This window comes from Cricetulus griseus, chromosome 2, assembly GCF_003668045.3.
Source record: "Cricetulus griseus strain 17A/GY chromosome 2, alternate assembly CriGri-PICRH-1.0, whole genome shotgun sequence".
In the NCBI taxonomy this organism is placed as follows: domain Eukaryota; kingdom Metazoa; phylum Chordata; class Mammalia; order Rodentia; family Cricetidae; genus Cricetulus; species Cricetulus griseus.
This window is the reverse complement of record NC_048595.1, coordinates 188,202,084-188,215,856: the sequence shown is the minus strand read 5'-3', so window position 1 is coordinate 188,215,856 and position 13,773 is coordinate 188,202,084. Positions and strand designations below refer to the sequence as shown.

The following is a 13,773-nucleotide window of genomic DNA, read 5'->3' as shown; positions in this document are numbered from 1 at the left end:
AAATGGATTGTTGGTAGTTTTCTTTTTAATTTTTTATTTTGTTAGCTCATTTTACTTGCACATATTCTTGGGGCTCAGTGTGCTGTTTTCTCATATGCATACAGCATGCATCAATCATATCTAATCTTCACCCCTCTTTCACGATTGCTCCCACCTGCCTTCTGTATCCCTCATCATTAGTTAGGCCCACTTGTTTGTTTATTTGTTTTAAAGTTTCCAGAAACCTCTTCATTGTTTTCTTGTATATTTACTCTTGAAGTAGTTTTCCAAACCCCTGCCCCACTCATCCCTCCTCTTTATGTTTATTTTAGTAAGATTGGTGATAATGCAGCAGGGAAATGTGCAGATGATTGAAGAGATACACAAATGCTTTGGATTTTATATACTTGGAAGATGTGAAAACTGACCTGTTTTCTTTTTCTTTCTTTCTTTTTTTCTTTTTTCTTTTTTTTTTTTTTTTGCATCGCAGTGAATGACTTAGGGGGAGACTTCAAGGGATTTGGTAAAGGTTCCTCAGCTGCGGACAAAGTTGTGGAAGAGATAAGAAGGAGAGGCGGGAAAGCAGTGGCCAATTATGGTATGTGACAGGTATAAACTATCCCAGTAACGGTATGTGACAGGTAGAGATTGTCAACTTTCCTTCCACTGATTAAAATTGCGCATATAGTCATCTCTGAGACATAGCTCAGTGTTACACCGTAACTATGAAATTAGATTTTACCTATATCTATCAAGCCTTTTGAGAACATACTTTATATTATATGTGAGAAGTTTCTGAACTTTTGATGTAGGTAATTTCATCAACAGTTCTTATAGGCTTGTTTAAACTAAAGATCTTAACATATCTCCACAGCATTCTTTTAAAAGATTCTCACAGTATACTGTGCTAAGTGGTGAACAGCCCTTTACTGTATCAGCTGCCATGTTCTGTTGTGCTCAAGCAGTCACTACTGTATGCAAAACTCAAGTGTCAAATTAGATATGAGTATGACACAAAAAACCCTGCAAATAGAGCTTTCCCATTTTGATTTGTTATTCTAGTTGTGTTGGAGAGGACTTTGTAGATTTACTTTTCAAGCTAGTGGCTACTGACTTCTCTGGAACCAGGTTGTAGTAGCTTGACTTCATTTTGACAGCTTTACAGGGAAGGAGGTAGGATTTGCTTCATATTATCTAAGGGAGTAATGAGATGCTAACGAGATGCTAATGAGATGCTTACTGTCTTTTTTCCCCTACATTGGTGATTTAGAAAAAAAAATGTTTCAACTTTTCCTTCAAAATTTAGAGCCTTAAAAGCTTATAAGGATGAGAACTCAGGTTCCTTCCTTTTGCAGTTCTCATTTGTGTGGTCTGTATCAGTCAAGACAGCAGCCCCTCCAGGTTTTCTAAGTCCTGAAGCTTTTCTTGGAATTAGAAGCTCAACAGCCATTACAAGGGCTGGATAGATGAGGCTCAGGAAGCTGGCAGTGACCACTGGAGCTGGTGCAGCCTTCGAGCTCACCTCGATGAGTCCTCAGTCTTACCTGGGACTGCATTTTAATGTCATCTAGACAGTGAGCATTGGTGACCAGAAAATCTGAACACCAAGGGCTCCACAGCCTAAAACTTGTTGAGTGCTAAGGTGATGTCAGATGTAGAATGTTTCACAACTGACCTCACCTGACAGAGTGTAGTCAGTTCTGAATAGGTCCAGTAGAGGTTATATACAAACTTACCTTCAGGTATGAGTGTACAGTGAATACACAGGACATGTGAATAAATATTTTGTGTAGAGTTGGGTTATAGCCCCAAGATAGATCAGTATGTGTAGGCAAATCATCCAAAATCTGAGGAAAAAAAATGCTTCTTGTTCCTAGCGTTTTGGAAAGTGGCTGCATATATAAGCTATTTTACACACACACACACACACACACACACACACACACACACACACACACACACACACACACAGACAGAGTGGTGTTTTGTTATATAGTTCAGCTTGGCCTAAGACTTGAGATCCTCTTCCCCCAAGCATACCAAATTCTGTGGTTATAGGGGTGTGCTATAGCACCTGGCCTCAACCTGTATCTCTGACCAAGGACTGTTTGGATGCCATGGAGAGGAGCAACAGTATTTTCTGGGTCCTCTGAAAGAGAATGCCATTATTCCTGGGTGCCGAAAAAGGGACTGATGATTTTTCCAGAGCAGTGGTGATGGGAAATGACAGCAGGCAGCGCCCCGCCTTTGCACTTAGACCAGCTGAATATGAAAACCACAATGTTTGCTCTACTTTTTGTGCTTAATATTTCAAAACTGGGTTTTTATTGATATTCCATGCAGTTGTATAATAATGTATATGCTTTTACAAATTAAATGTGTACCTCCGTTTGTCCCAAGTTTTCATTTGCCATTAAGGTGAAATGCCTGTGTAGTTATGTAAAATTAAATATAAATTCAGTTAAACTAAGTATTTGCCTGCTATGCTGGCCACACTTTTGAACACTCAGTAGCCACATTTGATTATTGGTTGCTGTATTATGCAATGGTGGAATAGAGTATTTTCAACTTCATAGGAAGTTTAAAAATGTAATTAACATGTATTACTTCATACCCCTTCCCTTTTCCATAAGCAGTTTTATTGGACAGTGTTGCTGTGGTTAGTTCTTGGCAGCATTGTGCTGCCTGGCATAAACATTTTTTTGGTAATACTGAACTCTGTTGATTGCTATGTGCCTTTTTTGATTTTAATTCTGTTTGGTGATAGTATCACTCATGCTTTTGCTCTGAGCCACAGGAAGTGATTTGTGGGAAATGATTGAAGTTTTGTCCTCATTGCCCTTGTCAGATTCGGTTGAAGCAGGAGAGAAGCTTGTGAAGACAGCCCTGGATGCTTTCGGCAGAATAGGTGATGTTTTCTTGCATTTATAGTTCCTTTAAGTTCCATTTCTATTACAGTGGTAAAATACCACCAGGAAAAGCAACTTAGGGAGAAAGGAATTTATTTTGACTTGCAAATCTAGGCTGTAGTCTGTCATTGTGGGGAAGTCATGACAGGAATGAAATACTAGTCACATCACTGATCTGTAGCAGGGATGTGAATGTGTGCTTGCTACTTGCTTGCCTGTGCTCAGCTCCATTTCCCCGTTCTTACACAGTTTAGAACACCCTGCTTAAGGAATGGTGCCACTTATAGTGGCCCAGGTCTTCACATATCAATTAGCTTAATTAAGATAGTCCACCACAGACTTGCACATAGGTGAACTCAATGTAGACAGTCCTTCAGTGAGACTTTCTTCCAGGTGATTATAGGTTGGGTTAAGTTAACAATGACAGCTAACTGTGACATGGTCTTAATGAAGCACTTTTTTTTTTTTTTTTTTTTTTTTAAGATTTGTTTATTGATTATGTATACAGTGTTCTGCCTGCATGCCAGAAGAGGGCACCAGATCTCATTGCAGATGGTTGTGAGCCACCATGTGGTTACTGGGATTTGAATTCAGGTCCTCTGGAAGAGCAGCCAGTGCTCTTAACTTCTGAGCCATCTCTCCAGCCCCTAATGAAGCACTTTCTAACTTCCTAGTATTTTTGAATTGACATTTGTTTAGTAAACAAATATATCTTGCTATTTAAATTTTTGGGTTTGTTTTATAATTCAAATATTTTATTTAACCTGTTTTACTTCATAATAGACTTGAGGTGATACTCTTAATAACATGTTTATATATGCATATATATGTCTCTATATATATCTTTTTAAATTTTTTTGCACCTAAGTGATTAAAAAATATTGTGAGCATAAGCTCTTTTCCCTTTTTAATTATAATTCAATTAAGTCTTAAATACATTTCTGAGATAAATCAGTATTTTGGCAATAATGAACCTGGTGCATTCTTTTTAATAATTAAGTTCATTTAGGTCTTATAAATTTTGAAGAATTATGTGTATCTTAGTTAGGGTTTCTAGTGCCATGATGAAACACCATGACCAAAAAGCAAGTTGGGGAGGAAAGGGTTAATTTGTCTTACACTTCTATATCACTGTTCATCATCAAAGGAAGTCAGAACAGGAACTCAAACCTGGATGCAGGAGCTGATGCAGAGGCTATGGAGGGGTGCTGCTTACTGACTTGCTTCTCATGGCTTGCTTAGCTTGCTTTCTTATAGAACCCAGGACCAATGGGCTGGGTACTTCCTCATCAATCATTAATTAAGAAAATGCTTTACAGGCTTTCCTATGGCCAGATTTTAGGAGGCATTTTCTTAATTGAGGCTCCCTTACCTCAAATGGCTTTAGCCTGTGTCAAGTTGACATAAAAGTACCCAGCTCAATAAGTGTACTCTTGGTCCTTCTTCTGTACATACTCCTCCTGTGGTTTAGTCCACACATTCTACTAAAATTAATGGATTGCCAGAGGGAAATGAAACTGCCTGGACAGCACTACTTTTTGTCAATTGAGTGTATCCCTTCCTTGTTAAGTCTGACACACTTCTTGTTCTAGTTTCGTTGGTTGAATCGTAAGAGCCATGGTCATGTGCCATCTGACAGGGACAGAAACCACAGAGTGTGAAGGCAGAGGATGGGGACAGCCACAGGATTCCAGTGATTGAATCTTTAAAAGCTTTACTTTCTTTGCATATAGTGAGATTATGAAGACTTATCAAATAGGCAATTAATTTCTAACTTCAGTGCTTTTCTTCTTTTTTAAAGATTTCTTTATTATGTATACAGTGTTCTGCCTGTATGTAAGCCTGCAGGTCAGAAGAGGACACCAGATCTCATTACAGATGGTTGTGAGCCACCATGTGGTTGCTGGGAATTGAACTTGGGTCTTCTGGAAGAGTAATCAGTGCTCTTAACCTCTGAGCCATCTCTCCAGCACCTCCCCCTCCTCCTCCTCCTCCTCTTCTACTTCTCCTCTTCCTCTTTCTTTTGGATTCTTTTCTTTTTTTTTTTTTTTGTTGTTTGTTTTTGAGACAAGGTCTCATGTAGTACAGGTTACCACCAAAATTGCTGTGTAGGTGAGACTGGCTTTCATCTCATGAGCCTCCTGCTTTCACTTCACAAGTGACTGGATTACAGGCCTGAATCCTGGTGCTTACTTCCCTGGCTTCTTGAATTTTGACTGTTGCAGAGCATGTTGAGAACTGTTAACTCTCTGAGTGGATTTTGAAGTTAAGTACAAGATGGTTTGTAGTTGATTCACTCGAGGGTGTAGATAGCTTGTGGGCTACCAGGATTTTGGCAGAAGAAAGGAAATTTAAATATTTACATTTGACAGGAAGATAAGGCGTGGTGATTGTATTTTTGTAAGTTTTTTGCTATAGGTATAAAGTTTTGTTTTTGACAGCATTCTTATATTTAGTTTTTCTGGGGGCTTTTAGAAACAGTTTTAAAATAGATGTGAACTGTAAGCAAGTGCAAATTAATATATTTGTTTTATGTAACTTGGGATCTTTTTTATATTGTAGATGTTGTGGTCAATAATGCTGGGTGAGTTTTTATTTTCATTTCAAATAAAGTACACACCATTGTGTTTATCACTATATATTTTCCTTTCCACTCTGACCATACATATTGTCAATATTTTAGAATCCTGAGGGACCGTTCCTTCTCCAGGATAAGTGATGAAGACTGGGGTAAGCTGTTTTTCATGTTTCTGTGGAATGTAACTATCCATTTTGTCAATTTAATATTTAATGCATATGTACAGTTAAGGAAATACCTTCTATTTGCTACTGTTAATATAAATGAATTTAGACTATTGACAATGATTTATATAGTTAGAAGTATCATATTTTTAAACATTTGTTAAAAAATAGTTCTGTCATTTGCAGAAGTTACTGAAAATAATTTTGTTTCTTGCAATGTTTCTCCTTTTATCTCCCCAAGAGGTTGTTAGCTTTTTTTTTAGCAGTATTAACTCTTTTTTAATAGCTATTACCATTTTTTAAAAAAGATTTTATTTATTTATCATATATACAGTGTTCTGTCCACATGGATCCCTGCAGGCCAGAAGAGGGCAGAAGATCTCATTTCAGATGGTTGTAAGCCATCATATGGTTGCTGGAAATTGAACTCAGGACCTCTGGAAGACCAGCTAGTGTTCTTAACCACTGAGCCATTTCTCCAGCCCCCTTTACCATATTTTATCTAGCTGTGTCCCCTCTGCACCTCCTGCCACCATGAGTAGAGCAGGATTTGAAAGAGCACAGGGCACTACAAATTAAAAACAAAGGTTTTAAGAAAAGAGTAGGACAAAACCTGTACATATACATCTGAAGTTTCTAATAAATAGGAAATATTTTTCATTTTCCTTTCCCTTGTTGCAAAGGTTGAATTTGTACAATGATGAAATCATGCTTGTAGTTTATTTTTCTTTTGTTCCTGTTTGGTTGTTTTCATCAGTCATCACAAGAGACCAGTGGCTCAGACAGTGGCAGGCATAGCAGCTGAGCTGGGACAATCACATCATTGCTAAGAATTCATCTCTGGCCCTAGAGCTTTTGGAAAAGGCATGATATCCTTGCAACCCAGAATTAAGGAAAGGAAAGCTTTTAGTTCCTCTTCCCTTGGGACAGTTGGGAAAGGAAGCTGAGAGAGAGAAGACTGGCTGGCAAGTGGGACTTTTCCACCTAACAGAAGGGATTCTACCCTATTTAGTCCCCCAATCCATCACCCCTTTTTCTAACCTTGGTTTTGCATTTACAATCCCTTTCATCTAATATTTGTATGTAAAAATTTTGGGGGTTTCCAGATGAAACCAAATAGGTAAGAATGGTCAAAACGAGACAGCATTCAACCTAGAGTTGTTTCTCTAAAATGTTCCCAAGGGGTCTACTCACAGGATTGAAGTCTTTGAAAGTAGACCCCCTCTAACTCATTTGAAAATCTTGGCAAAAATAGAGATAATAGTATCTTCTAAATATTCCCCAGTGATGAGCAGTGTGGTCTAACTATGTTTGGTTATTTTGAGTACAAGTTACATACGTAAATTCATGGGTATTATATTTAGATATTTGCTTTTAATGCATGTATATTAGCTAGTGAATTTGTGTCAGATGGATAGGCATATACATTTATATGCCAGAGACAATGCTGGGTTATCCTCAGAAATGCTACCTGCCTCCTTGGAGATAGGACCTCTCATTGGTCTGGAGCTCATTAATTAGGCTAGACTTGCTGATTAGGCAGTCCCAGGGACCACCTTCACCTCACCAGCACTGGGATTGTATACATTTACCACCATGCCTAACTTTTCCACATGGCTCCTGGGACTCCAACTCAGGTCATGTTTATGTGACAAGCCCTTTCCCAGCTGAACTAAATCCCTAAATGTGCTTATTGAAGGGAGGGTGGCCAGAATTTACTTTGGTTAAGTTTGTGTTGCCTGGTACACAGTCAAGTAGAGATGTAAAAGACCAACTGAACCGTCTCCCTGCCCTCTCAGGTTATATTAATAAATTTTTTTGAGTGGGCATTTAGTATAGCATTATGTTTAGATATATTCAAGGATTACAATAATTTTATAAATTATAGGAAAAGTTCATAGGTATGGGTATGAATTGATGATTGCTAGCATAATTGTAATGAAAGCAAGAGTGATTACTTGGGTATGACCATAGGTGGTTATGAATGCTGGATATAAAATGATATGTTGTATAAGTTTGAGTAAATATAATATGTTTGTATAAGTTTATTCTAAAGCATACCTAACTTTTGACAAAATATATAATAAAAATAATTTGTTTTTTAGATATTATTCAGAGAGTTCATTTGCGGGGCTCTTTCCAAGTGACCCGGGCAGCATGGGATCATATGAAGAAACAGAATTATGGAAGGTAGAGTTGCCTGAAGTCACCAGAGAGGATTGAAGATGTTTGCATCAAGTGCTCTTAAACAATTGCTTGGTACTGGGGCAAGTACTCTTATACATGTTCAGGCTTTCAAGTGTCATTTAGTGCCCACTTACTAGGTTTGTATCTTTCTTTCACCACATGCTTTTCATTATTAGTACATTTCCCATGAACCTCCATCATTTTTGTTGTGTGACGCTATTCTTGGGGAGACAATGTTTGTTTATTCCCAGATAGGGAACCAACAACAGAAGTACAGAAACCACTTGGCAAAACAATGAGTTTTGTTGGAGTTAATTACAGGAATATGGGTGGGGGCCACTAACAGGAGCAGAAAGGACTCAAAGAGGGCTGTATCACCAAAGTTCCACATTAGCATAGGCTACAGTTCACAAAAACTGGACAACTGGAGTTCACTGAATGACCTGTAAGAGCACAACAGGTTGGAGAGTGACTTACCAGGTGTCTCAGTGGAGTTGAGCCTCTTCTAGACAGGTCAGGTTGGCTGAGAGTCTTTATCAGCTATCTTTACTACTTATGGACCCCTGGGGAGGGTAGGATCTAGTGAATCCTGTTGGTTTCAGGGACTTCCTAAAGTCTTTGCATAGTTACTGAGCTTACTGAGCTTCCTAGCAGTGTGGAATGTTTTACCTCCCCTTAGGACATCTTCTTGTTTCGGCTCTGTAACCATCGTGTGGCTTAATGAGCTTCATTCCAAGATGGAAGATTTTTAGTTTTGTAGGAAACTGCACACAACCATTTCAGAAGGCAGTGCAGGCACCGAAGATTTGCTCATAAACAGAATGCTATTTATTGTGCCTGGTAACTGGCTGGACAGAGATGAGTTGCCCTTTCTTCTGATGCTAGCCCACCATGAGCTAGACTTTGTGAACTGCCTGGCTACAGGACTTAATTTTATTACTGCACAAGTATAACTTAATATGGGTCCATTTATACCATCCACTCTGGTGTCAGGCTCAGTCCTGCAATTTAGGCTTCAGATAGTTGTAGAAGCACATTGTTACTGATGACTTTTTTTGTTGTTGTTGTTGTTGTTGAGACTTTTATATTGATCTTGATGGTTGAAAGTAAATGGTGTGATTTATTTTATTTGTTCTAAGCAGAGTGAGATTGGGTTAGGTTTTAGAATGGCATTTAGTATTATCCAGAAACTGAGCAGCCAAGTGGTGACCATTAAAGAATTACAACTGTTCAACTTAATATTTCTTGCCAAAATTTTAATTTACATGTTGCTAGTTTGTATCTATAAATATTGTTGGGTTTGATTTAGTATATAGACATCATTATATTTAAATTCACTTGGCTGTAATCAGAGATTCTTTCTATGCACTTAAATCCTTTCTATGCACTTAAATTGTGATGTTCTGAAACATCCCAATTCTATCAACATTATTCTAACTATGTGAGTCACAGCTGTGAGAAGTGAAGGATGCTATGTGCCTTTGACAGGATAGAGTCAGGGCTTCAGTGTTGGGAAAACATGGGTGAGATGATGTTGAGGGGTTGTTTTCTTTTAGGATCCTTATGACTTCCTCAGCTTCTGGGATATATGGCAACTTTGGTCAGGCAAATTACAGTGCTGCGAAGATGGGTGTTCTGGGCCTCTGCAATACTCTGGCAATTGAAGGCAGGAAGAACAACATTCACTGCAACACCATCGCCCCCAATGCTGGGTCACGGATGACAAAGACTGTGCTGCCAGAAGGTGAGTGTGCTCAGACTCTGCACTTCTGTCACACTGTGTGGAGTAAGCTTGGCAAAAGGATTTGATTTTCTGAATACTTAAAATTTTTTTCCAATTTCAAAAACATTTTGTATAATTTATGGCCATTGTTGAAAAATTTAGAGTACAGTGGAAAGGATGAAAAGTGACCATTAATTTCTTCATAGAAGTAAACTTTCATCCTTTTTCTCTGCATTGTTAGATGCACACATATATTTCTTTAGACAGGATAATAATACTCTTATTATTTTATAATTACTACACAATTATTATAATTGCTTACTTATACACAATATATAAAATATAATATGAAATGCATAGCATAAATATGAAATGTAACTTACTTTATTTTTAGAGCAGTTTTGCTTTATAGGAAAATTGGGCAGTCTGTTCAGAATTCTCATGTATGTCTCCTTTCGTGGTTTCCTGTTCATGACTGTGATGTCTTGTTATAATTGATGAACCAATGCTGATTGATTGTTCTTAGCTAAGGGGTTCACTTTGTCACATTCAGCTATAATATGTATCCATATGTGTCCACTTTTTCAGAATCATACAGAATTCACCCGTGCCTCACTTATTCCTTCTTTTTTCCTTCTGGATGACTCTGGGGGAGGGGCATCAAAACTCATGTATTGTTTGGACACATTCCATGTTATAAGAGTAACACAATTTGTAATTACATCTGATGGCATCTTGGTTACTTCTTATTTTTGTTAATTGTGACTAAAGCTACTGTGCTAGGTAGTTTTGATGTTAATTTGACACAGGTGAGAATCATTTGGGATGACAGAAACCCAACTGTGAAAATGCCCATACTAGATTGGCTTATCGGGCATTTCTTGATTAATGATTGATGTTGGTGGGCACATCCTGTAGTGAGTGGGTGGTATCACCCCTGGGCAGGTTGTCTTGGCTGGTATAAGAAAGCAGGTTGAACAAGCCATGAGGAACAAGTCAGTAAGGAATACACCTTTGTGGCCTCTGCATCAGTTCCTGCCTCCAGGTTCCTGCCCTGAATTCCCTGGAGGATGAAATGAAGCTCTTCCTCCTCAGATTGCTTTTGGTCATGTTGTTTTATCCCACTAAGAGAAATCCTAAGATGATAGCTACAAATAAAAATTCCCATGTAAGTTTTATATGGATATAAAATTTCAGTTTTTTCGAGAATACTAAGAAATGTGATTATTGGATAATTTGTAAGACTACTTACTGTATCTGTGTAAAGAACTACTGAGGGTTCTTCTTACTGACTTTATCATTTGCATTCCTGCCAGCACTGACTCAGTCCTTGTGCTGTATTTTGCCAGCAATGGGCAAATTGAAATTGAATTTTAGTATTTTTAATAGTTAGCCAATGATATGGCATTACTATCTTAATCTGAGACCCCCTTGATGCCATGTGATTCTGGCATCTGTCTGTATTTTGCATTTATTTCTTTTGGTAAGTGTCTATTGGTTGATTATTATTCGTGTGTGTGCCCATGGTGTTTGCATTTGGGCAGATGTTATGTGATGTATGTGGAGGTCAGAGGATAACTATGGCATTGGTTTTCTTTGCTTTCTTTCTTTCTTTCTTTCTTTCTTTCTTTCTTTCTTTCTTTCTTTCTTTCTTTCATTCTTTCTTTTTTTTTTTTGAGACAGGGTTTCTCTGTGTAGCTTTGGAGCCTATCCTGGCACTCACTCTGCAGACCAGGCTGGCCTCGAACTCACAGAGATCCGCCTGCCTCTGCCTCCCAAGTGGTGCGCCACCAACGACCGGCTGGCATTGGTTTTCTTATTCCACCTTTACATGGTCTGTGGATTGAACTAAGGTCACCAGATAGGATCTTGCTTTGTAGCTTAAACTGGCTCCACACTTGAAATCTTGCTTCAGCCTCTTGAATGCGTGCTGCTCCATTCTTAGCCTGAGTTGGTTCCTTTTTTGAGTTTTAAGTATTTGTGTATTTTGGAAGCAAATCCTTTGTCAAATACATGAAGTTGGCCAGTGAGAGTGAGGGCAAGCAGGCAAGAAGTGAAAGCGTTCTTCTTCCATGTCCTTTCATGGGCTGCCACTAGAAGATATGACTCAGATTTCGGGCAGATCTTCCTACCTCAGATGATCCAGATTTAGGGTGGGTCTCCCAGTCTCAAATAATCTAATCAAGGAAACACAGACACAGTGCAGGCCTGCATAGAACTTGCTGTGTAGGCCAGTCTGGCCTTGAACTCTTGATTCTCCTGCCTCAGCCTCCTAAGTGCTAACTTACAGGTGTGCATCACCCACCTGGCTTCATTCCTATTTCTCTTTGCCTTTGGTTTCAGGAGTTTATAGTGACATATCCTCAAGTGCATTTGTTCTTCATTTCTGTTGCAGTGATTTTGATTTACAAAGCATTTTCTTTCCTTGTAAATTTTTTCTTTACATATATTGATCATATAAAATAATTGATCACATTACATTTCATATTTATTTTATATAATGTACTTTGATCTTATTTACCCTCATATCCTCCTTTGTTAACTTTATGCCCTTATTATATAAATAGCACCCCTTCTTGTTTCATGTATTTTTTCTTCAGTCTAGATTCTTCATATGAAAGATAATGTGATACTTGCCCTTTGTTTGTCTGGCTTGTTTTCTTTTGATTCTATTATTTTCACTTGTCTGCTTTTGGTATCCATCTGTCTTTGTATATTGTTTCTTTTTTTATTAGAGCTCTTAGCATTAGTCAGTTGTCTTATCCAACTAGGGAGGGTGAGGCCTGCCATGGGGGAATCTTCAAAGTCTGCCATGTCATTTGGAGCAGGGCCTAGACCCTCCCCTGTGTGTCTATGCTGAGAGAGTATCCCTCTATGTGGAGTGAGCTCCCAAAGGCTGGACATTTCTTTAAATGTTAAAACATTTCTTTAAACATTTCTCAGCCATTTGAGATTCTTCTGTTGAGAATTCTTTGTTTAAATCTGTACTCCATTTTTAAAATTGGATAGTTTGATTTGTTGATATCTAATTTCTCGAGTTCTTTATATATTTTGGAGATTAGTCCTCTCTCAAATGTGGGGATTTTAGGCTGCTATTTTGTCTTATTGACAGTGTCTTTTGCTTTACAGAAGCTTTTCAGTTTCATGATGTCCCACTTATTACTTGTTGATCGTAGTGCCTGCATTATTCGTGTCCTGTTTAGAAAGTTGTCTCCTATTCCAGTGCATTCATAGCTATCTCCCACTTTCTCTTCTATGAGGTTCAGTGTATCTGGATTTTTGTTGAGGTCTTTGATCCACTTGGACTTGAATTTTGTACAGGGTGATAGATAACAGATCTATTTGTATTCTTCCACATGCCAACAGTGAGTTATAGAACTATTTGTTGAACATGCTTTCTTTTTTCCATTGTATAATTTTGACTTCTTTGTCAAAAATCAGGTGTCCATAGGTGTGTGCATTTACATCTGAGTCTTCAACTTGATTCCATTGATTTTTATTGTCTGTTTTTATGCCAATACAATCTGGTTTTTATTACTCTAGCCTTGTAGTAGAGCTTGAAATCAGGGGTGGTGATACCTCTGGAAGTTCTTTATTGTTCAGATTGTTTTAGCTATCCTGGGTTTTTTGGTTTTCCGTATGAAGTTTAGTATTATTCTTTCAAGGTCTGTAAAGAATTGTGTTGGGATTTTGATGGGGATTGCATTGAATCTGTAAATTGCTTCCGGTAAGATTGACATTTTTACCATGTTGATCTTATTGATCCATGAGCATGGGAGATTTTTCTATCTTCTGATATCTTCTCCAATTTCTTTCTTCAAAGACTTGAAGTTGTTTCATACAGGTCTTTTACTTGCTTGGTTAGAGTTACACCACCAAGATATTTTATATTTGTAGTTATTGTGAAGGGTGATGTTTCCCCGATTTCTTTCTCAGCCTGTTTATTGTTTGTATATAGGAGGGCTACTGATTTTGGGGGATTAATCTTGTAACCAGCCACTTCACTAATGGTATTTATCAGTTGTAGGAGTTCCCTGGTAGATTTTTGGGGTCAGTTTATGTATACTGTCATATAATCTGCAAATAATGATACTTTGACTTTTTCCTTTCCATTTTGTAACTCCTTGATCTCCTTTAGTTGTTTTATTGCTGTACCTAGAACTTCAAGTACTATATTGAGTAGATATGGAGAAAGTGGGCAACGTCTTATTCTCGATTTTAGTAGAATTGTTT

The 13,773-nt window shown here is 37.9% G+C and overlaps 1 protein-coding gene across 1 annotated transcript in view; it reads left to right on the top strand.

Moving 5' to 3' along the window:
- Positions 1–13,773, top strand: part of Hsd17b4 (hydroxysteroid 17-beta dehydrogenase 4) — a 76,520-nt gene that overhangs the window by 14,508 nt on the left and 48,239 nt on the right. Inside the window, exons 3-8 of the mRNA XM_027400882.2 lie at positions 470–577; positions 2,828–2,887; positions 5,451–5,472; positions 5,572–5,618; positions 7,736–7,820; positions 9,374–9,561. Coding sequence (XP_027256683.1) covers positions 470–577; positions 2,828–2,887; positions 5,451–5,472; positions 5,572–5,618; positions 7,736–7,820; positions 9,374–9,561 — 510 coding nt within the window. The remainder of the gene's footprint in view (positions 1–469; positions 578–2,827; positions 2,888–5,450; positions 5,473–5,571; positions 5,619–7,735; positions 7,821–9,373; positions 9,562–13,773) is intronic.